Consider the following 27,268-nt stretch of genomic DNA (forward strand, 5'->3'; position numbering starts at 1 on the left):
TTAGATGGTGCCTGTGCTGCTGCAGTAATAAGGTGTCCATGGTTGGTGCTCCCTTTTCAGAAGGGCAGCGCAGAGAAAGGATGGAGAATGGGGCACAGAGATCCAAAATACTTTGGTAAAGGACATGTGGAACTCCATCTAGTTAACTTGAAGGGGCAAAAACTGAAGCATGACTTTATTGCAACAGAAGTATCTCCTTGTGGAAATTTGAGGTACAATTTTATTTGATTTATATGACAAATGTTAAGAAGGGGCTGGAAATAGATTCCAATTTTATCTAGATTTAAACTAAGGTTAGACTTTTTGCTTAGAAGGGAACATTCAAACACCTGCTAAAGACTGGCAAATCATTAAAAATAGAGGGTGTTGTTTTGACTTTGTTTTTGTTTTTTGTTAACTGAAAACTTTAAAACACTTTCTCAGTAGAGCTGTGAGCCCACATTTATCAAAAATAGGTTTCATGATGAGATATTAAAAACATTAATGAAACATTATTCTCCTCTCTTCCAAGCAGTGATTTGGTAATGCTGCTTAAAAGGTTTATCATACTTCCAAGGAGATGCTCCCTTTGCCCATTTTCACTTGAGATAAAGCTCCTGAAAATGCACAGTGCACCACACAGTTGGTTTCCTCTCATCATTACCACTCCACCCAATAAGCAACAGCAAAGATTTGCAATATTTTCTGTTGCTTCAAGATCTTCTGCAGCTTCTCTTCCTAAGTCAAATATGGACACTTTCATCCACAGTTTTCCTAATAGCTGTTCACATTAATCTTAGACCGTCCAACTCTTCACTTTATTTGTAACATGGGAATATTGTACCTTGCAAATAAGAATAAAACCGTGCCGAAGAGTTCTTCACTGGAGTGTTACATAATGAAAGCTGTGAATGTGGCAAAAGAAGAATAAACCATTAAGCAAAGCATTTGCCACTCTTGGTTTCAGTTATGGGTCCCCATGGAGTAAAACTCACTTCTATGCAGACTTCAGTAGCTGTCAGGAGTTAGACTAGAACATTTGTTTTGACAAATAGGTACCTAATGGGGCAGTCCACTTCATTTAACAGGAATAGAAAGAACACCACTTTCACAGAAGCAGCTTAGCAAGAGACAGCTTTTATGGGAAAAGGAAGAAAATTTATACTATCTTGGAGTTCTGCTTTTTCATGCTTGGGCACGAAACACGGACATAAATTGGTTCCCTTGGGTACACAAATTCAGAGCCTGTTCATCATGGAGCACAAGCTTCTCATCTCTGAGTAGATTAACATGTAGCATATAGACATTTCTTTCAACATATTGCCAAGTCTAGAAGGCTGGAGAGCTTGTTTTCAAAAAATGTAGGCAAGATCACAGCATGCACAGCATGCACAGATGAAGTATTGCTGTAGACACAGAACAAGTTCACTAGATTCAAGCAAAAAGGAAAAGCTGACCTGGTGAAGAATTAGAGGTCAAGCAAGAAAGCTTTCAAAGTCTTTTTGATATTTCCACACACCTCCCATGTTGAATAGCACAAGAAAACACACCGGAATGTTTATCAGGAATGTTTATTTGCTTTCAGGAACCATAAATGACTTCATTTTTCTCCTGGCAAATTTTGTGAGCTTGGAAAAATCTTAATTAGATTAAAAAATGCTTTAAGATGAAACACCGATTCTTCTCTGTTTTGAGGAAGGGAGGTGGAAGGGACAGATTCAGTGATTCTTTGTCATAACATTCTGGGGTTTTATGTACACACACAAAAAATCTGTAAAGTCCATAAAATTTCACTTAAACTCCAAATTGACCAACAGTAAAAAGCCTCTCCAGTATTCAACTTCTAGTACAGCCTTAAAAAGACAATGCATTCTCATACAGTATTTGATTTAATGCTCATTTCATTCCAGATAGCATGATCACAAAAAAAGGAACACTTGAAAGTGATTTGACAAAGAGAACCAGATGTAAGATGTCTTGAAGCTTACAAATTACACAGTGATTAAGCAGAGAGAGGACTGGGTTTCAAAGTTTTCTGCAGACCAACATATCTGTTCCATCCAGAATTTCTCTCGTACCTCCTGACATGTTTACACAGCGAGATGCACCAGGAGCTGGATTATTAGCAATTCTGGTTTTGAGGTTTTGTTATCTCGTCTCTGCAGCAGCTCCAGGGCAGAGAATAACCACATATTAATATACAGCCTAAGAACATGGACGCATTGGCCATTGGCCTCAGCAGAAATATTAACAGATGGGAAGCAAGGAAGAAATGTGCTGTTGTACTCCAATAACTAATGTTAAAAGAGGAAATGGGTGGACATTAAATAATCCTTCAATCTACAAATAATTGTGTATTTATTACTGGTTACAGGAAGTGCCCTGTGGAGTCGCTTTGCATAATAATTTTTAATCTGTAATAAGAACACCAGGCAAAAGGACAGATGCTTCTTTTTTTGAATGTATTAAAAAAGAGTAAATGAATGTTTCCTTTACTTATTCTTCATGAACAACCGCCCACTTGAAGAAATGCCCTCATCTAAACTGGCCTCGTAATCCTAATGTACTCTTTACGTTGTGCTCATAAATTTCATTTCTCACACCGGCCAAGGATCACCATTAGCATCTGTACCTTTAATGCCCTAGTTTTGAAGTCCAACACAAAAAGCAAAGGAAACACAAGTCTGCCTGAAAATTTAAAATACTTCAAAACTTCCCAATAGTATTTGTTTGAAACTTGACTGCTCACCAGAAGAGAGCAGAAACTAGAGCCAAGGATGGGAGAGCCAAGATCTAGGAGAGGTGAGCAGACACCACCAGCAGCCAAGAAAGGCAGCAGCGCCAGAAGTGTTATTTCCAGTCTTCAGTCATGACTTTTAAATCTCTTCAAAAAAATCCTTCAAAGCTCTTATCCACACTAGCGGTTCTGGATACTCTCCACATTAATCACTCCTCGGAAAAGAACTGAGCGTTGTGCTTGTGAAAGCAAAAAGCTCATGAAACTGCATGTAAAATTTAAAAATTAGCCCTTTCTAGCTTTTGGAATCCAAAAGTATTATGGAAAGAAGGCACTGAGTCAAAAGTGGAGCATCTGCAACCACTTTCAGTGAAGACAGAAGATAAACCAGTGCTGGAGGCATGTTCAAGAGGAGCCCTCCTATGTGACTGATGCCTTCAGCATTCCAGCTTACTGGCTATTGTCACTGTTTGGTGCAAGGAGAAACACTGCTGGGACAAAGATAATTTTAATATAGCTGCACAAAAATATCTCTCAGCCCACAGGGATTAGTTAGCTAGTTGTCTCCCCTCCAATTTCCAAGCAAGATTCAAATCTGTCAGCAATTTAGCCTCGTGTACCATGTTAGCTTTTTTTTTTTGGTACTGATTTCTAGATACTGGACTATATTAAAAAATATCTTTCAGAACCAAAAAGAATCAGGATTTTTAGTACTGAACTGTCATTGCTAAGCATCCAATGGTGCATTCAAGCTATTTCAGAGTAAGGATCTTTTTGGTACCATACAATAGCAACTTGGCACTGAGGTGACCTTCCACATGAAAACAGAGGCTTACTTTTGAGAAACCAAAAACTGTTCTGATACACGTTGCAAAAACTCCTGCTAGAGGAAAAGATTGTATGTTGTCGTATCTGAACCTGAATTTTCTTTTGCTTTAAAACTTATTCATTCTTGGGTTCCATGTAACATGCATGTTCACATGTAACATACAGCAAAGTTTACTGTCTACTTGAGGCCTCTTACATTATCCTTCCCCCCAAAATCTTGTCTTTTCCTCTTTTCTTCTACACAGTTCACATAGAGCATGAGATTGCATTTTCCATGGACAGCTCTAATTTTGGGGAACCATAACTTAGTGCCATGTTTTCCATGGATGGTTTTAATTTTGGGAGCCATAATGTAGTGCCACCTGTATTTCAGGCCTCTTCAAATATTCTCTGCTTTATAGGTGACAAACTGCGATCATAGCAAAAGAGTGTAACATCATCCGTATCAATTCACAGTTCTAAGGTTATTATATTAGTGACAACATTATTTCTTAAAAACATTCATCACCTATTGTTAGAAGTGACAAATTTTTACTCCATTATATAATTGGTTCTTATTCTCATATTATGTTTTGCTTTTTCCATCTGTTAGTTTCCATGAAGTTGCAACACAGTTTTGGCACAAACTAGGTAATTTCCATCACAATGTGTTCATCTTCATATTTTCGTCAAACATCTGGAATCATTCTCGATTTCTCAGTAGAGCAAATATTGCCCAAATCCTACTCCTTAGAAGACTGGAGAAACTGGACACTAGGTGATGCTGTGACTAGTGCATAGGGTTCTGTATCTTCATAACAAAGTATCTTCACTTACCAAACTAACTCATATCTACTCTGATTCAATTCAATGTCAAAAGAAATTTCACAGAATACTTCTCATAGCTCAAGATAATCTAAAGAATACTGGGAATAACAAAACAGTACACTGTAACTATACATACATGAAATTCCAAGAATTTCAGAGTATTTTCTGGAATATATAAAAAACCCCAAAACAAACCACAAACAAACAAACCCCACAGAACAACCAGCAACTGCAAAGTTTGCAAATAATTTTTTTCCTTCAATTCTGAACAGTTGCTTCTTGATGAGTTATGAGTTAATTGTTTTTGCTTTTCCTTACGGTTGTTTTGCTATTCAATCTTAATACAGCAAGCATTTTCTTAATATTTGAGTCTGTTCTTTAATGGTATACTTTCATCAATGTGAAAGGAAAAAAATAATCTGATTAACAACCATTAGCTCCTCCTAACGGTTGTGTCAATATTGAAAAATGCAGATATGAGTGTTCTACTAATTTATTTTGATTTACAGAATAGAGTATTTAATTTGGAAGGGGACTATAATGATTGTCTAATCCAACTGCCTGAACACTTCAGGGCTGACCAAAGTCAAAGCACATTATTGTCTCTTAAGCACTGACAGGCTTGAGGCATCGACCACCTCTCTAGGAAGCCTGTTCCAGTGTCTGACCATCCTCTTGGTAAAGAAATGCTTCCTCATGTCCAGTGGAAACGTCCCCTGGTGCAGCTTTGAACCGTTCCCAACATCCTATCACTGGATCCCAGGGAGAAGAGCTCAGCACCTCCCCCTCCACGTTCCCTCCTCAGGAAGCTGCAGATAGCAATGTGGTTGCCCCTCCAAACCAGACAAGCCCAAAGTTCTCAGCCGTGCCTCACAGGACATGCCTTCCAGCCCTGTCACCAGCTTTGTTGCTCTCCTCTGGACACATTCAAGCACCTTCGCATCCTTACTAAATTGTGGCGCCCAGAACTGCACACAGGACTTGAGGTGAGGTCGCACCAATGTTACATCCAGCAGGACAATCCCCTCTTTTGACCAGCCAGTTATACTGTGCGTGATGCATCCCAGGATGTGGTTTGCCCTTTCAGGGCACACTGCTCACTCCCATTGAGCCTGCATAATTTGTAAAATTTATAATATTTGCTTTGTTGATTCATGAAATCATGTAAATCATTAAAATCAGGAACACTATAAACAGAAAATTCTGTATATCTGCAGTACAGGACACAAGATAAAAACCCAAATTTTCCTTAATACAATAGCAAATCAATCTGTTAAAAGCCTCTTGTAATTTCTGGATTTAATTTTCAGATACAGAAATGCCCCACATAGTTTCTTAAGTCGGAAGAAAAATAAAGGAAATCTACACCAAAAGCATGAGTTTGTGTGGTGGTTTTCAGGTTGCATTTTGTTTTGTTTGTTTGTTTTTCTGTGGGGGTTGGTTTTTTTTTTTCCCCTCACAACTATTCCCAATTCAAAATAAGAGCTCATTTATCTTCTAACCATTTCAGGCATTCTGTAAACACTTCCCCATCTGCCTACATGTTTTTACAGCTCTCCACTTTCAGATAAGCTGTTAAAAATATTGCAGACACGAGTGATGCATATTGCAAAAATTTCTACAAGTCCATTTGCTTTTCCGTCTTCTTAAATCCTCAAGATCTTTGCAGCAACTCCAGATAAAAGCCAAGCCTTTCTTCTGCTCAGATGTCTGTGACACAACACAAGCCGGTTCTTCAAGCATTAAAGGTAATTCCAGCAGTGTCCAGGCTTGTCTGGAATCAAATACTTCTTGGCTTACTTCGCACAACAAGCACAAATTTCTGAATATCCTTGCCTACCACACCACACCTTTCCTGGCCAGCCTGCAACAGTACTCATACACCATGTTTTCCAAGGCTTGGGAAAAATACGTCTCCTCCGCCAAAGCATTTGATTGGAGTGGTGTAATCCCGAGCGCAAATACAGGCTGGGCAGAGAGTGAATTGAGAGGAGCCTTGAGGAGAAGGACATGGTCGATGAGAAGCTCAACATGAGCCAGCAACATGCTTGCAGCCCAGAAGACCAACCATATCCTGGGCTGCATCACCATCAGCGTGACCAGCAGGTTGAGCAACATGATTCTCCTCTCCACTCCACTCTGGTGAGACCCCACCTGGAGTACTACATCCAGCTCTGGGATCCTCAACATAAGGAGGACATGGGCCTGTTGGAGTGAGTCCAGAAGAGGGTCACAAAGCCTCTCCTATGAAGACAGGCTGAGAGAGTTGAAGTTATTCTGCCTGGACAGTATAAGGTGATGGGGAGACCTTATAGCAGCCTTCCAGTACCTAAATGGGGCTGACAAGAGAGCTAAAGATGTTTTACTTTGTTTTGTTTTGCTTTGTTTTAGTTTTTACAAGGCCAGTGATAGGACAAGGGGTCTAGTGGAAGGTGTCTCTGCCCATGGTAGGGAGGCTGCAACTAAATGATCTCTAAGGTCCCTTCCAACCCAAACCATCCTAGATTCAATGATTCCATAAAACAGTAAGGACAGTTGTCTCACTGTTAACCTTTACACATCGCTTTTCTTTTGTATATGGGCAACATTTCTCAGTTGACATCTTCCTCTTCAGAATGGAAATCACCAGTTTTGCTCTTCTAACTGGTAGCAGAGAGGTGATGAGCATCTGGATGGTCAAGCCTCTTTGTTCAGGGAAGAATCCTATTTATGCAGTGCCACACCAGCTGCTGGGACCTGGAGAGCTGCCATCCAGCTCTGACACACCACCACTGTTCCTTCTCTTTCCCACACCATCCGCACTCCTTTCCTGATGGAAGCCATGTGGTGGTCCATTAGAAGCAATATTCCCAAATAAATGCTCCACAAAGGAAACTACCTTGTTTCAGACCCCTGTAGTTCACCACTGCTCAGGCTTCAGAAACTCTGTGCAATATGCAAGTCTACCTACTATCTGTGCAATTTCCACATAATTCATGCCAATGCCTTGTGAGTTGGTACTCGGCACTATACCCTTCAGTTGTCCTCAAGAGAAGTTTGTTGATCTGTCACCTTCCCAGACTCATTCCCACATCTGCAGTTCTGAGTAGGTATTCAGAAAAACAACTCACAGATCTGTAAAAGGTCAGTGAGCCAGAAATACTGTAATTTATATGGAGAACTCCATATATAAAATTGTGAAGAAAACACATTAGGCTGGAATCATGAAATTCGTGAATACACTGAGGTAAGAAAGATTAAACTTTGATCGCTACTTGTCAAGTAAACAGACAAGACTGATGTAACATTATGTAGATGTTACCCCTGTCTGAAAGCAATGACTCTTGCAAGCTTCTGACTAGTTGTGCAGCCAGCATCCCAAATAAAGAATCCCGATTGTTTTTTTCCACTTCTACTCTGGAAGTGATAGTACAATGACTGTCACAAAAGAGTAAATACAACTGTCCTGCTAACCACACCAAAACATGTATAGTCATTAAAATGGGAAGACCAAAGGAAGAATAAAACTCATGTAAGCCAAACCAGTAAAACCTGCTGTGAATTGAACCTGAGACAGTTTAACTCCTTTCATCTTCATTTTAAGGAGGGATATCTCAAAAAAAGCATTCTCATTTAAGAGCCAGACAAACACGCTATGTGATATAAAACCTGTAAAACACATGGAGCATTAGCATGTGAAAGAAACATGTAGCAATTACATCAAATACTGCTTTTTATATTTTATTAACAAGCAAGCATCCCTGGAACTGAGTCTATATAAAAAAATACTTCAATAACCAATCAGAATACAAGGGAGTTATATAAATTTATTTTATGCAACATTGATTAGTTTTGAAAATTCCCACTTTTATGTTTTAATTTCATCTTTTATTTAAAAAAAAAAAATCACTAAAAGGACACAACCCACAAAAATACAATCTGTATCTGCTCTATATTTACAGATAACTGGTCACTATTAAGGCACAGATTTAAAACTAACATTTTTATGTAGCAAGTCAAATATTTGTGCATAATATAACACTAACAATACGGTACACTGTACTGTCATATTCCCTTTGTGGAATCAAAATAAGTGAGAAATTCTTTTCTTCCAGTGTGTTTTTTTGTTTTTGTGTGAAGCCCTGTTGAAAAATAATGTTGTTAATGGGAAATTCTTCACTTTGGTGTAGATAAGTACTGCTCAGCAAAAGACCACATCAACTTAATACTGTAATAAAATCAGTTTCTGAGTATAGTATTGTCTAGATACATAGCATGTACTTACAAAAGACTAAAAAAAATATCTACAAGTGTAAAGGCTTTTTGATGCTTTTAAGTTTAGGCAAAATAATAAGAAAGGGTTGCAGAAAATTCTGTACAAAGTGTTGCTGAATATTTATTTCATTAAAAATATTTTATAAAATTAACATGACTGAATACAATTTGATTTGCAAACGCAAACACTTAAATGACAGCTTATCTGTAAGCACATATGTAGTCCATGCAAATGGAACTATCTACATGCTTAGAACTAAGCACAAGTGTAAATAGTTTCAGAATTACAAGCTGTGGCTTTCACAAAGGTTTCCATGAAGTTGCTCTTGCCTGTGTAACACACTAATACAGATATGTGGATATTGACTTTTGGCATTGGAGCACAGAAACAGATGTGAACAACTGCGTGTGTACAAGATGCATTTTTATCCATTCAGATCTGTACTATGGTTTTAAAATCAGAGGAAGCAAACTGCTACTTGACCTAGAGCAGAAGTCACCCAGCTATACACCATTAAGTAGATATGGCTGAAATGAGTACTGAGCAGTTATTTTTTGCTTACCACAATGAGACTTTATATTATTGCTTGATCATCTGTGCCATCAAATAATAGTTTCTTTAATTTCCCTTTGTGTGTGCAAATTTCTCTATACATTAGTTTGTATTCTCACCTTAAAAGAAAAAATTATCCATGGAAAGTGTCAAAACTATTTCTCACCCATTTTTGCATAAAAACCAACTACTGTAAATGTTATTCTAATGCCTTCTGTTAAGAGCACTTGACAGTGGTTTATGTCCATCTCAAAAGGCTTGTACACTGAACATAAATAATAGGCTACAGTAGAGGTAATTCACAATAGTTCTTATGGGAACGCTTTTCAACAAATTAATGCTTGGAAACTTCATATTGCATTGCAGAAATAGGCACTTAATTAATTCCTTCATTATATCAGAACCCTTCATAAACCCATAACAAGACATCTGTAAAGACAGAGGAATAATATTGCCAAATTATTTGGACTTTCACAGTATAAGAATGCAACAGTTAGCTCTAGCCACTCATAACATGGACTCTTTCTGCTGAACATAACTTGTTTCAGAAATAGTTCATCTCCAGAGTTTTAAACACTTCTGCAGCTGACAACTACAAATCTAGATTGAATAAAACAGATGCTATTACACCTATTTTATGTAGGTCGCTTAATTGCTGCATGCATAGTCATGTAAGTAATATGCGTCACTTATTAAATGGCAACAGTGCTGTCTTGTCAAATTAGATTAGTTGTCTGTTTAATCAAACTGACAGCCCAGAGCTCTAGTTTGATGAATGCCTTTCATTCTCTACCATAAATCTGCAGTAGATCGGTTTAATCTGTTACGTATTGTAAGTGTGTAGAATCTAAAAATAAAAGTCTGATATAAATAAGTGTCCTTTAGTGGCAGGGTACTAAAAAGAGCCCTTTGCTTTGAGACAACCATTAAAAACAGGTTTAGCATAACAGGCGGCAGTTAAATACGATGACTGCAAAGGGTTAATATTGCAAGGTCCATTTTGGTCTTTCATTGCATCTGTTACAGTGAGCAAGTATTATTGCAAGCAGCATGAGACTGCTTCCTAAGAGCAAACAGGAGTGGTCCACTAACAAGTGGCTTGATTTTCAAACAATCTCTTCAGGTAACTACCAGGGAGTCAGAGGGAAGGAAAAAAATCTGCATAAGAACCAGTTTCTAGTACCATTATAGTGAGATGTGACTTAATGCAGGAACACCTGACAAAAGTTTGATTAGTGCCAATACAAAAATTGATATGGAAAGAGAGAAGTAAATTTCCACAGGACAAGAAGTCAGAACATGTAAAGTGCAGAAAGACCTCAATAATTATTTTAAGCAGTACCAGAAAAATCCATCTTGATAAAAGCAAAATCTATGCTCTCTGGCATCCCAGCTCTTCATTCTTCCTTCACTCAAAGTAAAAATTCAGTGCATACATTATAGTTATAGGTAATAAAATACTAAACAAAGAACCCTAAATTATTATTATTATTATTGCAAATTCTGTCCAATCTACGCGAGTAAAACATAACCCACATTTGGTGTTTTGAAAGACAGACAAAACGTGTTTTCTCTGGGTTTTTTTTTTGGCACAGTATTGTGCAGACAAAATGCTTTGGTCCTTGACACCCAAACTCCCAAAGTGCAGAGGGTGGTGTGCAGTGAAGGCTGTCCACAGGATCGCCATGTCCATCTCTACTGCTGATTTGAGCCACAACTTACTGCTACCAGCGGCCGCTGACACTGGCAATGTCCGAGTGATACTGGCGCGGCAGCCGCCCGCTGGCTCCACCTTCCAGGAACGAGGCGCGGATGTTGGACGGGTCAAAGAGCTTCCTTCGGTTTTTATTCAGTTCTATAAACACGTTAAAATAAATCTCTCATCAGAAATTAATTTTAATATTTTGATACAAAAAAAACCTATATATATATATATATATATATAAAATAAGATATTTTGGACGGAACAGTACAAACTGAAAATGCCTGCGAGGCACTCGTTCAATTTAACAGCTCAACATGACAGAGAGCCAGGTTAAGACTCGTAGAGGCTGCTTGGAATGCAGGCACCTAGTAGGTGCAATACTTATTTGGCACTGATACAGCATGGAGTAGATAGTATTTCGCAATATGGATTTAGCACAAATTGACATAGCTGGAACACTTTTAAAAGGTTCTGTTACAGTACTCAAAGGCTGCAATCTTCCTGAAGGTACACACAGAATGTATGTCTGCAGCAAAACCACTCCATGTAAACTGAGATGACAAAATCTTATTAGCATCTTGATCATCCCTCGGTGCACAAGTCTTCAGTTTAAAATGCAACACTGAAGCAATATCTGAATAAGGACTTATAGAAAAGAACAGATGCTTACCTATCATTCAAACATGCACCCTAAGCTTATATTAGCAATTGCTCATCCAAAATGTTTCTCCTTTCCCCACTTTTCTTATAAACAAACTCCATGATCTACAAATCACTGAAAGATTACGTAGAATTTCATGACTCTTACTGAAAAAGTATATTGCATTTTTATCCTTTTTAAATTGAAAAAAAACCTCATTCACAAACAGAATAAGTAGAAGAGATGCAATTGGGAGAAAAATGATCTAGGGTTACAAATGAAGCACCTGAGGAAAACCCTCTCATACAAATTCATTGCCTGGACAACGACAACAGAGCCCTCCTATGTAATATGAAATCTCATGCTATTTATTACACTTAGGAAAAAAAAATAGTTAGGCATTATATACCACTACACATAGTAAGAACTTGTATTTGGCCTTCATCTTTCTGCATGTGAAGTACAAGACAACCTTTTAATTAAAGTGGGTTGGAAAAATTCCAAGTAAGAGTTATGTGTTTCTTTCACACCTACACATTTTGTAGAAAGAACTAGCCTTGGGAGAGGAGGAAAAAAAAAAACAGGAAAAAACAAACACACATACAAGCAAAAAAAAACCAAACCAAAACCAAAGCAGACACTTTTTCCCAGTACGATGATGGCTCTGCTGATCACTAAAGTGGAGGAGAAAGAACAAAAAGCCTGAAAACACCAGTTCTGAGTGCTGTGTCGTGCTGCTCATACTCTGCAGAGCACTAAGTCCCAGAGCTCCTAGGACCCACAGCCTGGGGCATAAAACATAACTCACAATCTACTGTGAAACAAACTTTCTATGAAGCTCCAACTTTCAAAGGACTATGCAACTGCAGTCTTATTCAGTAATGTGAAAGGTCTATAAAGCCTGGTTTTAAGCACCTTTTGATGAGGAGCAAGCCAATATGACCCCTGTGGACTAGATTCATACTTTTCAGTCTTTCCAAGATCCTTTGTCAACTGTAAACACACAACTGGAGTGAGAAGGATAAAAATGATACTTTAAAAAAAAAAAAAAATCAACAAATTATAATCTATGTAAATTACCTGAGATGGCAAGCAGCATTTTTCTTCTGGCACCAAAAGTGGTAATTCCTAACTCTTTCAAATCTTGATCAGTAAGAGTAAGGAATGTCTGCAGATCAATCTAGAGTAAAAAGAAATATGGAAATTATGCAAAACAAGTCTCTTCCAAAAACTATTAAACCATAACTGTGGTTCAGGATAGCTTCACAATTTTTTTTCTACCACATTTTACAGTTACTCTGCTAACCTGTTCTTGGAGTGTAAATGGCAGTCAGGGCTTTCCAATGGCTTACTCACACAGTTGCTCAATTTGCTTCTCTGTATTTCTGACAGATAAGACAAACTGAGAAGTGAGCAGTTTTAGAAAAGGATAGAGAATAATTAATCTTATTTGTTTATGAGTCTTAGGATTGAGTATTTACCACAATTGCTATAATGTACTTGGGAATAGCCAGGTACATATGTCTGCAGATACTGCCGGTGTTTCAGATTACAGCAGGTTAGCAAAGGACAACTGCTCAACTACTGGTGATGCATTTGAGCTAAGGCACCAGGTATTTCACAGCATTCCAACCTGTGTGCAACCATGTATGCCTGTGGGTTTTTTGCTCCCAATACAATTCAGAGAAATGTAGTGGAAAATTGTTCTGTTTTCACTCTGGCCAAATCACTTACCTCATCACACTTAACTCCTGAGTGAAAAAACAAAACACAAAAACCCACCTGTCAAACAGAAGCCATATTTAGTGCTATATACCACAACAGCCATCTCTCCTTTTTAGCAAGTGGCTGAGACAATAGGAAAGGATTAATGGGTGGATAATACAGGTGTTATGGAACAGTGGAGATAACCCTGAGGAACTGTACACAGAATTAACTGGGACACAGCTGGGTTTATTCGCTCAGATTGAGGACCTTGCCACTTTCAGACTGGTTGCAGGCAAACCCATGCCAAATCCAGCTGTGGTCCTTCCCCTGTTACCACATGAGGTACTGACACCCACACAAACATCTGTTTTTCTCCCTTGCACACCGAATTCTGGTGGTCTGACACATACAACTTCCCACATACAACTACAGGACAAGCTCAGGGACTCTGAGCCAGTAAATCCTGCAGGTGGCCTAACCGTAATTTTGTGACACACCTAGATCTGTCACCGGAATAAAGGTTTAAACTTTCTTGGATAATAACAACACACCAACAAACTAGTTTAATTCTTTGTTAAGCAGAAATTAAAATCGCAGGACAAAAGAGCACTCATGTCCAGGCTGGCTATCTGGAAATTGAAAGATGTATGATACGGTTTTGAAAGTGTCTTTCAAAGGAACACTGACCTCTTGCTGTTGGAATACATCTATGTATTTGCCCAAACCAAGTTTGCTGAACAGCTCGGGTAGATCAGATCCCTTGAACAGGCTGTTGAGGCTGCAGCCGTTGCTCCCCGTCAGCGAGGAGATGCAGTCCATGTAGTTACTGCTGCTGAGATAGTGCTCAGCTGGAAAGAAAGAATTGCACTTTATAAGTCACATCACAGAAGCACAGGATTTTCTGTCATATCAACATTATATTCCATTAGATGGTTACATTAGCAAAGTATTTAAATCTTTATCGGTCAGCAAAAAAACTCTCAGTGGTGTGACAAAATGAACGGTATAAAGCTTTTTTTTTTTGTTTTAAATTAAGTTCCAGTGTTTGTTTTCTATGGAAGGATATTCGGGTAAATCTTTTAAGCAACAAAATGACATTATGTGAACTGTCACATGGATACAACTCAGGAACTCGTACTGAGGAATGAGCTGAAAGATCACATTTCTTAAGCCCTCTCCTCTTTTCACCAGTGAATATTTTGGAAGACACCATTGCACACAAGTGCAACCAGCCCCTCTTGGTCTGGATGGGGAAAAAGCCATGCTGGAGCAATTCCTGGTGAAGGAACTACCGAGTAGCCACATGATTTGGCTATTATTTTAGTAAAATACAGACCAAAAAAACCCCTTATATTTTTATAAAAGACTAAGAGTGGAAATGCACTCTCTATACAATTTTAAATTAGATTCCTAAAAGGGTTATCTTCATAAAAAAGTTAGTATAGACCAGTACTGTCCACCTAAAATTTTCACTCTTTCAGAAAGGCTTATATTAAGTTATTAAAAAAATGAAATTAGGTTTCAAAGAGTTAAACTGAAGCAAAATTTTCAAACATTGTTCGAAAAGTAGACAACAAAATTTACAGCCTGTATCCATGGAAACATTTTTAAACTCGCATGCTAGGCCGTGCCAAACATATGGACAGCCTTATCACCATAAAGAGAATCATGTTTTAAAACTCAACATCAGCACAGGATACGACTTCTCCACCAGTGAGCAAAGAGCCCAATAAACACCTGGCTGTGGTTGTTGCATCAATAACAGAGCAGAACAATGTAATCCAGAAATCAGCTTTTATAGCGCTCTGTTTGCAGAACACCTTGAAAAACTCCAAGACAAAGAGCTTTCAGCAAGAATGTCTGGCATTTAAAAAAATTCCTTAAAAGTTTTCCTTTTGGACCATTATTCATGTATCATGCTACACAACCTTGCATATGCTTTCACTTTTCAGTTTGTAAAAAAGTTTACTTCACAGGTGTCAGTAATTCAAATACCTAGTGATGTCAGGAAACATTTATATTAAGATAAATATTCACTGATTTTTTTAAAATCAGATCTTAAGAAATTATTAACCTGATTTATTTTGTTTCCTTTTGGGGCTGCCAATTGAGGAGACAAATTCATTATGAGCTGTGGGTCCAAGCCCATTCCGGTCTCTCCAGTTATCAGATTCGCTGCTGCTTCCCAGGTGCTCTCGACTGTTGGACCGCGAGAGAGACATCGATGAACCCTGTAAATCACAAGAAATAAACGTGGGCAGAAAACAGAAGTTTCATTGTGACTGAGAGCAAAAAAAGCAAACGAAACCAAACAGCTTTTAATGTTTGCAAACATTCTTTTGGCAGTTGATCAACAGTCAAATTGCAAACCGGACACAAAAACAGCAGATGTGGTTAAAACATACGTAGTTTACAGATTTTAAGCAGAAATTATTTGAAGACCATGCTTCAAAATAAATTGTTCAATATTTCCAAGTTTTTTTCTAAAATGTTCCATAGTATCAAATTCCCACAAGTTCTAGACAAAGTCCATCAGCTACATGTTCCCTTCCCTTATAGTGAAGGGAACATAACAGAACATATATCTGAAGGTAAGTGGATCAAGTACACAACACAAACCATCGCAGAATTGTTGTTGTAAATGTGCAGATTTATTTTTAAAATAATTTTCATATTCCTGAGTATTACTAATTAATTCCCATCACTGTGAGTCAGAATGTTCCAAAATAAGACAAGAGTATTCCCTGAAAGCAGCAGTTAACTATGGAATTGGGAGGGGATGTACCCAAAAAAAGACATTATTGACAGTACACACATGAACTGAAAATTGTGGAGCAAAATGAACAATGTAATTCTACACATTTACACCAAATTCTAACTGAAAAGCAAAACTTATGAGGCAGCAATCTTTTCTACTATTTAGGAAAAGGGACACCACTGAAGAAAATAGGTGAAAGTTCCTTGTTATTGGCAAAACTAGGAAGGCGTGAGGTGTGGTTAGGATGACTCAACAAATGAAAAAAAGTAGGAATTAACTTTGTGTCTTACAGAAGAACAAGAGACAGGGCCTCTACATTATGTCAGAACATAGTGATGGCTAAGAGGCATGAAGTAAAAAAAGACATCACTCGATGTTTCTGCAACATCAAATGCAAAGTAAAATACCACAGTGAAGATGAAATATGTTTGGTGAACTTGTTTTACAAATTAACCTCCCAGGCATTAGACTATAATATCACTACTACATCTGTTCAAAGACTTCAGCACATCTCTAATGCATATGTGTATGGAGGAACCGTGGCAGCACTGCTGCTGACACCACAGATGTTGAAGACTGCTAAATAGAAGGAGGACACAAGAAATCCAGGTATTTTAGCTTCTCCAGATGTTTCCTCAATAGTTCATACCAAACAATGGAAGCAGGAATCCTAACACTGGCAAGAGCTAAGCCTGTTGTGTGCACAGACTCCAAGTGACTACAATACAGTGTTCCTGGTTAGAATTACATGGCTACTTAGGAACTTTTAGCAGCACATCATGATTTGATAAGAAAACCTCACCCCAGCTCCATCAGTATAGAAAAGTATGTGAAAAAAAAAAACCAATTCACAGATTTTGCACGTGGCTTTCTCTCTCCCTCTAGTTACTATCGCAAGCTCATTATGTCTACCCAAACCTACTACATGTAGCCGAACGACACTAAGTTCACACATCAAGTGGGGGACACCAAAGCATATTTTTATCATGATTCAATATTTCATTTGCATTAAGAGACAGGTGTATCATAGAAAAGCTGTATAAAGTCCCAGTCCGGAAGAAACATACTATTTACGTTTTACATAAGTAGGAGAGAAATAAAGAAAAAGGTGTCTCTGTGAAAGGCAGCGGAGATTACAACAAGGAAACATGCTAAGGAGCAACTTCAAAACACCCTTGAAAAGCAAGGAACATAAATCCCCTGCAAGATTCCCATGGTGGGACTCTGAAGAGACCTGCTGGACCCCACAGCTGCCTTCTCCCTGGGCCCAGTGAATAGTGCAAATAGAGAAAGCTCTTCCAGTTCTACAGCTTCATCGACAGAAGATGAGCCACAGATGCTTCCTTTTCTAACACTCTGCTCCACCATGCAGTGATGCACATCATATTGATCTGTTCTATACACACTGGTTACAACATTTCTACCACTTGTCTACAACTACTGAGACATTTGATCCCCTAAGTTATTTTAAGTTTCCTTAAATAAATATATTTTTCAGGAGCAGACTTCTATAAAGCTAAGGTAAGATTTATAAAGCTGAAATAACTTGGTGTGTTAGGCTGAATGTATGCCAGATGCCTTAATATTTACCAAAGAAACATTTTTCACCATAAAAAAATATTTAGAATCATAAGAGGAAAGCTAAATATCTTACCTTCAAGACTTCTTTTTACAAAAGTTATAGACATTTCTCAAGAGAAATAACTGTATCATTACAGCATATTTTTTATACCTCATATGTAGTTGTCATAGATGGCTTGTATGATACATGATTTGCTCTTCTTAGTTCCTTGATAGTTTCTGCAGGCATAGATTTAGAGAACCCCAAACCACTCCATGTATTCGTTGGAGTTCTCACTTCTGTTACCACTGGTTTCTTTAACATAGCTGAAAAAGAGAGACAAATTCTTAACTCTTAACCCAGTAAAGGTACTGCAGTTATAACCCTGAAGTCATGTAACAGACTTCAACCCACCAAATGGTAAATTCTAAACGTTTCCACACCCTACACAGCTTGAATCCTACCTACTCTTCCTTAAGGCAATTTACTCTGTCAGAAGATAGTTAGACCCCATAGAGCTGCAAGGAAGCCAGAAGAATAATCTGTTTCAAAAATAAGGGGTTTTGGGGTGATTTTGCTGTGAGTGTATTTGGTTTATTTTTAAACGGGGTAAAAGATATGGTTAAGTCTCTTATCAATTTTGTACTTAATTTATCCATGAAATAACGAACAACTTTTTTGACATAACAAACATCTTAATATTTAATATGCATCCAAATAAAAATCAAGAATTACAGCTGTGAGGTCTCTGAAAACAACATGGAACATTTGCACATGGAAATATTCACACAGAGAATATCCCATCTGAAAGTTGTTTGTCCTGTATTTTATGCTATGTTGGTATTAAGAAATTTTTGTAACATGAAAACTAATGTACAACTGTTTCACTTACCAGCTTTAAATTTGATTAAAAAATCAAATTAAAAAACCTGAAACTTCAGAAAATTCTTTCCATCGTGTACTAACAAACTTTCCAGAAGTCACTGTTTATCCACATACCTTTGGTTGCTAGTAGTTTCTTCTGTTCATAGTCAAATGCCTAAAAATTAAACATGCAGAAGACAGCTTAGTTGCCATTCTAACTAAATGTCATTCCAGTACTCGTCTCTTTGTAAAAACAAAGGTTTTGAAACTGGTCAGTGAACACATCTAGGAGAAACCTGAAGTACTGCACAGTAATTTGACAGTCCAGTTAGAGCCTGAGTTACTTAAACCATTCACTCAAACATAAATAAAGATTTTAAATAACTATCCCGTATCAATTTGAATGAGCCTGCAGCAACATTTACAAACTGTTTAGGCAGAATTACAAACTGTTTGAGCAGAATTTTTCTTTATTTTTTTTAATAAGATATTTTTTCAAGCATAGTTTCTCTTACTTAATCATCTGTTATTAGCATTTAAAACATTCCTTAGTTAAAAAAAGATAACACATATCTTAGACAGTAAACTAGGCACCACAGGTGTATTTACTAATCTTCTTTAAGTTTAGTTCTTCACCACACACTCATCTTCTGAAAGGAAAAGAACTTACGTTTTGAGAGAATTAAAAGAAATCTTGTATTTGTACCACCTCTGACAATGGAAGATTTGAAGTTTTATTACCCCTGGTTAAATCAAGTTACACGTCTTTGAATTACAGACGAGCAAGTCTGCACATACACATAAAACTACAAACATGCAGCATATGTAGCCTGAACTGTTAAGTTCACCACTTGAAATAACCAGAGCTCTGATAAAGGCTGCAAACCACTGACCTTACCCTTGTTCCACTACTCCGTGCAGTCTAGTTACACCCACACACTGATAAATCTGTACCGAAAGCTACTCAGTTACTGTATGAAAAACAGTCAAAGTCTCTTTGGGGAGATTTGCAATAACATGGAAGTAGTTTATAGTATAGTATGAGACTTTAGTTAAGCAAGTAGTAACCACACAAGGAAAAAAGAGTGTGTGCACAGATTCATATTTGTAAGGTAAAACCAGTGTAGTTTCTCCAGTAAATCCCTTGCATATGAACCTGAAGGTATAGAAAAAGATTGTATTGACATTGCTTATTAAAAGTTATAAAATATCTTTTGTAGATATAATTCTCCTCAAAGCAACAAGGTTTGTTTTGCGTTGTTTTTACTCACAAATGATGCTTGCATAGACTAATGTAGCCATGCAATTTATTCTGTACTTAAATTTATCTTATTCAATAGAAGCATAATGGCTTTTTTGTCTTCAAGACTTTCAGTTGACAAACCACTCTTCAGTTGAAATAGTTGATGACTTTGCTGAGAAATGTTTTTACTGAAATGGTAATGCCAAGTCAGTCTGCTAGTCAACAGTCACCTTTGCTTTTCTGTTGTAATTTCACTTTGCAGTTATCAAATTTTGCACTAGGTTTGGGTTTTTTCAGGGAAACATACCTGCATATTCACATAGGGCGGCTGCGGAGCCAGACGTGCCCTCTCTGAGTTCTGCTGGGCTGCTGCTGCTCGCTCTGCTGCCCGTTCGCTTCCAGGAGCCTTTTTATCAGCCACGGGACTTTCAGAAGCGCTTAACTCTGCATCCGAGAGCAGCCTCTCTGCAGTGCTGCGGGAGCAAAGTCAGTGTTAACTCCAGTCGTCATCCTCACAAGCAGTGAATGTTCAACGCAATTTTCGTAACTGAGCTTTACCCTGAGAAGTTTAGCAGCAAAATTCAAGAAATGCCAGTACACAGATATCTCAGCGTTTATAGCAATATTTCCAAAGTCTCGGCTTTCCTTTGCCTGTTTCTCCAACAGTGAAACAAAGCATGTGTTGCTGCTTCTTGTATCACCCAGTATGAGGCATAGTTTACAGATTCAGATTTGAGCTGTCTGGTATCTGGAATTATCACATGCAATCCCTACATAGTGTGACTTCACACCTTTTTTAGCCTCACTCAGGCCGGCAGTTCTGCAGTTCTAAACAGACTGATAGTAGTAGGATAAAGGAAGGATACATGACAGAGACTAAGAAAGTTAACAAGGGTCCTACTTGCTCTTAAAGCTTCAATAATTGCAGTCGCACACAACAAAGCACCACTTAATGTAATCTTCTCTTCCTAAAAATCAGCCACATTTTATGTCTTCTCTAGAAGAGTAGAAACTCTTACTTCAGAGCAAAGTGATCATGTTTTGGATGCTGTAGACCACTCCAGAAAAATGCCCTAAGGAAACTGAGAGCACTATAACCTCAACGAAAAGAGCAAGACATACATACAACTGAGTCTACTTAGCAGGAATTATTGGATTTCTAAACTATGAAAGCACAATTACTGAAATACATATCATAGCTTTAACAGGGTAAATAAATGAGGTAAGAGAAAATATGCATCTCAAAAGAACAATGATAAACAGTTCCCAAAAGGGACAGTGAAAACATTACTTAAATTAGACCGGACAAAACATTGCATTAAGCACAAAAGCCCTGTTGCCAAGACATATTGTGATTCAAAAGAGCCTTTCCCACTGCTGGCTCATTAAAAACACAAAAAACAACAACAACAAAAAAATAGAGACAGTTGTTTAGGAACGTGCTGTTATGCCGCAATATTGTTTTTCTAAGAAAACAGCCTCAGGTACAGACAAAAGGAAAAAGGCTGTCAGTTAAGAATTGTTCTCAAAGCAATCAATAAAAAAAGGAAAGCACAAACATGTATCCTTTAGAAATAGGTAATGAGAGTTCCTCTGAAAAAAATCCCCATTCTTTTGTGGGAGAGTAAAGACATTTGTTTTTTTCAAACCAAAGAAAAATACTTACGATGTACACAAAGCATTCAAAGTTTGCAGTTATCAAACTGGGGGGTAGATTAATGCCCAACGTGATTAAAAATCAAGCCTAACTTCAATCAGTCCTCTGAGTGCCTTGTGACTGAGCCACTCCTACCTACAAAAACACGTTAAAGTATTTCCGCACGGTAACAGTTCCATTAATCTGTATTTGTAAATTTAACTTACTGTAAGTGAGAGTTTTTGGTGCCTTGCAGTAACTCAACTGTTTGTCTCTTAGCACAGGCCTGTTTGGAAGAGCTCAACATCTGCTTCAGGTCACTGGTATTTGCTGAATGGGATGGACTTCTTGGCATGCCCACTTCTACAAAAGCATCATTGCAACCTACAAAGCCAATAAAGAGAATAGTTAAAAAAAACCTCATCTTATGTTCTAAGTGAACTTACTGAAGGAATGACAATCACAGAAAAAAACCTGTCCTTTTTCCTCACAGAATTATTGTAGTCTTCACAGATAATAACTTGGACAGAGTTAAGAAGTCAGAAATACTAGTTCAAATGAACAAAAAAGGTGTTAATATTCACATATACAGTAGACACACTTTTCTTTAAAAAAAATATAAATAATATTAGTTAATATTAACATCTAAAGACTGATAATCAGAAGTGACTACGTGCTTCGAACAAATTTTGTCTTACATCTACTTTTAATAAACCTTGCCAGGTGCTCAGATAACTTTTGCTGGAATAAAAGCTCCCCACTTAATGTTCAAATATTTTTAGAATGTGTTTTTACAAGTCTTTATCTCAAGTGGGCAATGTACCTTTTATTCAAGTCAATTTCAAATGACCACAATCCTAAAAAAAAAAAAAAAAAAGAAAAAAAAGCATCTCCCCATTGATCAGTATTTGCAGGGGAAATGAGGCCTTTACACACGTATTTGCTGAAGCCTGAAGTAGAACTGGCTTTCCCTTCCTCCAAGAAGGATGGGAACAGTTCATCAGTTCCTTTAGCTTGTAAAAGGCAGCATAAATGAAATGCTGTTACAAAACATGCAAATAAATTCTGTTTTCCAGTGTCATCTAGGTTTGATTTACATGTAATTTTCTGCAATAACCTTCTCAAAAGCATTAATTCTTTCCTTTCATTAAAAAACAAAAATACAACATTTGTTTATGCCAGCAGAGATTGCTTTAAGCAATGAAGTTAAGCTGCTGTAAAACATACTAAAATTTTCATAGGTTATTTCCCTCTACTCTTAGGGAATAAATGAAGTGTTACAAGTGTATTTATGTTGACTTAAGGTGTTTCTATCAACGGTAAATCTCAGATGCCACAATTTCTTTTTATTTTCTTTGACAATGGATCCAGGAGACCCAGCCACATTTTCGTTCAGCATGGCTACAAAACCAACACACAGGTAATATATTTGCATTTTGTTTCATGAACTACATGTAGACTGCAGAAACACTAGCAGACAAAAGAATAAAATGTCAAAACCTCACCTTCTGCACTATTTGACTTGGCAGCTACTTGTTCCGAGGCACCATGAGTACTTGTTTGTCTTACCGGATCACTATGATTTGCACTCAACACATTTTCTCCTAGCGATGTGGCAGACAGTGCAGCATACTTGATATTTGAGGTCTGAAACGATTGTCAAAAAAAACCCCAAAATCACTGAAGTGATTGTTATGCTCAAGGAAATATTGAAATAATTTCCCTTTTCTATTTGTGCAGGAGAACAAGAAATGCGTTCCCAATATAGGAGAACAGTATGTTTGAATGTTCCATTTTTCAATCTTTAAGTCACCTTTTTGAAACCACCACTGTTCTACTTTTAAACTTAGCGGCTTTAAGAATCTACTCATATATCTAGTTTTCTCTTTCAGCTTTCCTTACCAGAGGTCTATGACAAACAGATCTCGCTCTCCAGAGATAATGTCGCTTACCTTTACGTGACCATTTAAAGAAGGTGAGACTTTTTTACTCTCTGATTGCATGCCGTTAACGTGGACTTCAACAGGAGTCAAGCCTGGTGGTGGAGACGGAGTGTTCTGACTATAACTGGGTACTCCAGACAACAGGATACTGGTTAGCGTTGCTTGAGCCGTTGATGGTATCATTAGGTGTGGAATAGCAGAAAAACCTGTAACAAAATTCAGTCATGTTCTGATTAAGTTTCTCACTTAACTTGGTCACACATTATAGTACTTTATATAAACCTCTATCTTTGTATAGCTTTCATATAACACTAAACAAACTTCCATTAAAACTGTATGTCCAAAATGTAATGCTTTATCTAACCATCACATTGTAGGTTAACAGTTTCGTACGTAAAACAGATGATGACATAATATAGATTTATGCTGTCATATATAAAGTTGTAAGTTTAAATTTGGTTATTTATTCATCTGTGTTAAGACAAATTCAAGAATTAAGGTTTTAAAGAATAAATGATTCCAGACTTTTCCAATTGTCATTGCACAGTTGTTTTAATTCACATTTGCCTTCTACCAACCTGTGGCATTTGTGTTCGCAAGAGATGTTGCCCATAATGTGGGACTTGGTGTGCCTGAACTTGGACTCTGCAAGGGGCTCACAGAGCTATTCAGGGCATTCAACAGAGAGTTTGGAGCAGTTGAGGTGTTGACTGACAGGGCTGTTGGACCTAAAAGACCTGCAAAAAATTACGCAAGTAAATACTCAGATAAGACTTACAGAAGATTATTCTTCACAAAAGTACTAATTAAAAACAAACAGAACCCCACTAAATGGCACCAGCATATATTTTACAAATTTTAACATTTAACCTGCTGTTAATTTGGTGTACAGAGCACATTAAGAATGCTTGTTCTTAAACTAGGGCTCATATCCAATAAGAATTGGAGCCTCTTTTATGTCCTTCTACTGGACTCTATTGTCATAACAAGAGTGCTTCTCCAGCCCCACTGTCCCTCCATTGCTTCTGCCAATTTGTTTTAAAGAAGCATCACTTAAAGACAAAAAGCAACTGCACCACACAACCTTAACTTCATTTCAGACAGTAACCTTTTTCTCAGCAGCTCACATGACTGAACCACTGCTTCCAGATTAAGAACTGAATCCCTTTTTGTATCTTCAGTACTGACTACAAATCATCCCCCAGATGCCTCGCTTATTCCAAAAGCATTCCCTTCAACCAGCTCTCTATGGAAGAGCATTCACAAGACAGCTCAGTGCTATAAAGAGGCAAAAAAAAAAAAACAACACCAAAGTGCAGGTATGACAGGAACAGTAACAAAAGCAAATATGTCAAAATAGCACAAACACTCGCCCGCACGTGACTCCCAAGAACACGTGTGACATGTCACCACACAGCTCTCTGGGATGGCGGGTTGCCAGGAAGCATGGTGGTTGTGTAAGAACTGCAGGTTCCAAGAGCCAGTGTCAAGATTTGTCACTAAATTCTTCTGGACTTCTTGGTTTTATTTCTGATAATAGGGTATTTGTGGAGCTTAAAAATAATGTGGTAATTCCACTCTGGACCACGCACTTCTTCTGTATAATTACATTAAGACAGAAAGTTAATGCATTTCTGTCCTAAATTTTATACTGATAAGTAAGGTCTAAACTAGTAGCATGTGCTTCCCTCAGTGCCAGTGAGGTACAGCCAGAAATGGAATTTGGTGTTAGCTATGTTACCTTTCACAGTAGTGTTGACAGGCTTAGGTGCCTACCCAAATTTGGGACAGCCCCAGACATCACAATATTGCCAAAGAAAGAAATTTCATTTTAAAGAGTTTCTTCTGAAAGTTGTAAAAGCAATGTCCTACTTCACCTGCACATCCCTCCCTTTCACTTTGAGTCAAGTGCTTTGAGAGCTGCCAGAGAAGGATTTTCTACAGAGATGAGTCAAGGCTGATTTCGAAAGCCTGGGAGGAAGTTTTACAACAAGCCCTTGAAAGGCCACATGCTTTTGGAATTCTCTAATGCCTTAACGCGATTCCTTATGCAAAGCACACATCTGGTCCTTTTTTCCAGTACAAGTGAACTATGTTTCAAACATAAATATATATATATATTTAAAAAAAAAAAAAAAGTATGTGAAGAATATAATGCATACCAAGCCCAGTGAGTCCCAGTCCCGCTGAGGACAAGATATCCAAACCAGGACAAGACAAACCAACAGGGCATGAGACTGTTGAGGGATTTGACGCTATGGTGACTCCACTGCTTTCAAGTCCCAAGAGACATTTCCGTGCCTCATACATATTTAAAGCATTTCGTTCAACACTTTTTACAATCACAGACTGTAGAGAAAGAAAACAAGAAAAACCCAAACAAACAAGAAAAAACAATGAGTAGTAACTACATAATATGGATCTGCAACACGCAATTCTTATTACTACTCCTTCATGGCTATCAGTAACAACAGTGTGAGATAAGGTCCATTAACAACTATTCAAATTCAGTGGCCTCTGGTAACTTTCAGGATGTTGTGTGCACTTGGTAATGATACCAAAGAAAGACCTTTCTGTTCAAGAACAGCAATTATTATTGTACCTTGGTGTTACCTGGTATATCAAACCTTAAACACCCCAAGATCTGGAGATGTGAATCAATAATTAAAATCTACTCTTCTCTTATCAGCGGTCTACACCTCGAAGTGGACAAAAAAGTTTTTCATATTAAATTCAGCTATTAAATTCATAGCTGAGAATAAATTAACAAATGTCTGATAAAATTAATTACGAAAGCCATTACCTTTTTCTTGTACACTCTCTACATGATGCTTCTTTGTATTGATTTTCTATAATCCCTACACAGAGAAGCTTACTTACTGGCACAATGGAATGCTCATTTAATATTTCGAGGTTTTTGCCTATTATGGCATTATGTACAACCATGCAGATAGCTGTGAGAATTGCCTATCCATAGACGCCTGAGTATTTTACAATTTATCTCCCATTAAAGAACTTTTAAAATTCTGTTTCTTGTGGTTCTTTTCAACATCTTGTGTAGAACAGAGACTTTTCTCACAGGCCTATTTTGTCTGCCTTTTTTTGTTTAATTCTGATATAAAGAAAACTGCAGCTACATGGGGGAGCTACAATTTAAGATTATTTTCTCTAAAAACAAATCAAGAGTGGTTCTAGTCAGATACATTTCTCCTCACGATTTATTTCTTTTATCAGTATATTCCATATGAAAGCTAGTCTCTGTATTATCATATATTTAATGAAATTCAAGTTACCATATACCATACCATGTTTGAAATATCAGTGTTACAACAGAAAATATTAATGCCTCTTACAAGCTTAAGACCCATTAATGTAGGAGGGAGGAGTAGACATGTCAACTCATCAGCTCTGAAAAGTTGTCATGAAAGCCTAAAATGAATATATAAGCTTTTCACCAACCTTGCTTGGTTGCTTTGGCTTCGGCTTAATGCTTATGAAGACATCTAACTGCTCCATTAACTGTGTTATAAACTGTGGTTCTACTTCAATTTCTTCCTTCATATCAAACATGAGCACAAGAGGAAGGCAACCCTGAAAAGACACAAAAATTCAGAAAACTTATAACCTATCTTTTTTCCATGAAAAAGCTAGCATAAACTGAAATACAGCGATTGTAAACTGTATACATCATAATACAGTACGTTCAGAAAAATTAACAAGGGTGAAATTTTAAGTAAAGCCATTTCCTTGGATACAAGAATACAGGTATATTTTTCTACCCTGGGGTTCTGAATGGTTTTGTGGTGTAAGGCTGAAACAACTTGTTGAATATTTGATGTTCCCACCAGCACACTTGCAGCCCGCATTAGCTATTTATACAGACTTACGAGGTGCCTGTAGGATTCAAATCTAGAACCACTCTTATCTATTAAATCAGAGCAAAATATTGTCAGGAATTGATAGCAGGACTCTCATATACTCAAACGGCTCAAATTAAACTATGTTTGAGATAAGGAAACAACTCTGAAAAAAATTTATCTGAAAGTCACCATT

General features: G+C 37.5%; 1 protein-coding gene across 1 annotated transcript in view; it reads right to left on the reverse strand.

The window, feature by feature from the left end:
• Positions 1 to 8,137: 8,137 nt before the first annotated feature.
• Positions 8,138 to 27,268, reverse strand: part of BICC1 (BicC family RNA binding protein 1) — a 102,404-nt gene continuing 83,273 nt past the window's right edge. The window contains exons 9-21 of the mRNA XM_082053081.1: positions 26,675 to 26,806; positions 25,378 to 25,564; positions 23,794 to 23,952; positions 23,225 to 23,421; positions 22,778 to 22,919; positions 21,500 to 21,656; positions 19,944 to 20,109; positions 18,529 to 18,568; positions 17,701 to 17,855; positions 15,285 to 15,441; positions 13,898 to 14,058; positions 12,584 to 12,683; positions 8,138 to 11,013 (exon numbers count right to left, since the gene is read on the reverse strand). Of these exons, the coding sequence (XP_081909207.1) occupies positions 10,883 to 11,013; positions 12,584 to 12,683; positions 13,898 to 14,058; positions 15,285 to 15,441; positions 17,701 to 17,855; positions 18,529 to 18,568; positions 19,944 to 20,109; positions 21,500 to 21,656; positions 22,778 to 22,919; positions 23,225 to 23,421; positions 23,794 to 23,952; positions 25,378 to 25,564; positions 26,675 to 26,806 (1,884 nt within the window). The 3' untranslated portion in view covers positions 8,138 to 10,882. The remainder of the gene's footprint in view (positions 11,014 to 12,583; positions 12,684 to 13,897; positions 14,059 to 15,284; positions 15,442 to 17,700; positions 17,856 to 18,528; positions 18,569 to 19,943; positions 20,110 to 21,499; positions 21,657 to 22,777; positions 22,920 to 23,224; positions 23,422 to 23,793; positions 23,953 to 25,377; positions 25,565 to 26,674; positions 26,807 to 27,268) is intronic.

Source organism: Streptopelia decaocto, assembly GCF_964273445.1.
Source record: "Streptopelia decaocto genome assembly, chromosome: 5".
NCBI classification, from domain to species: domain Eukaryota; kingdom Metazoa; phylum Chordata; class Aves; order Columbiformes; family Columbidae; genus Streptopelia; species Streptopelia decaocto.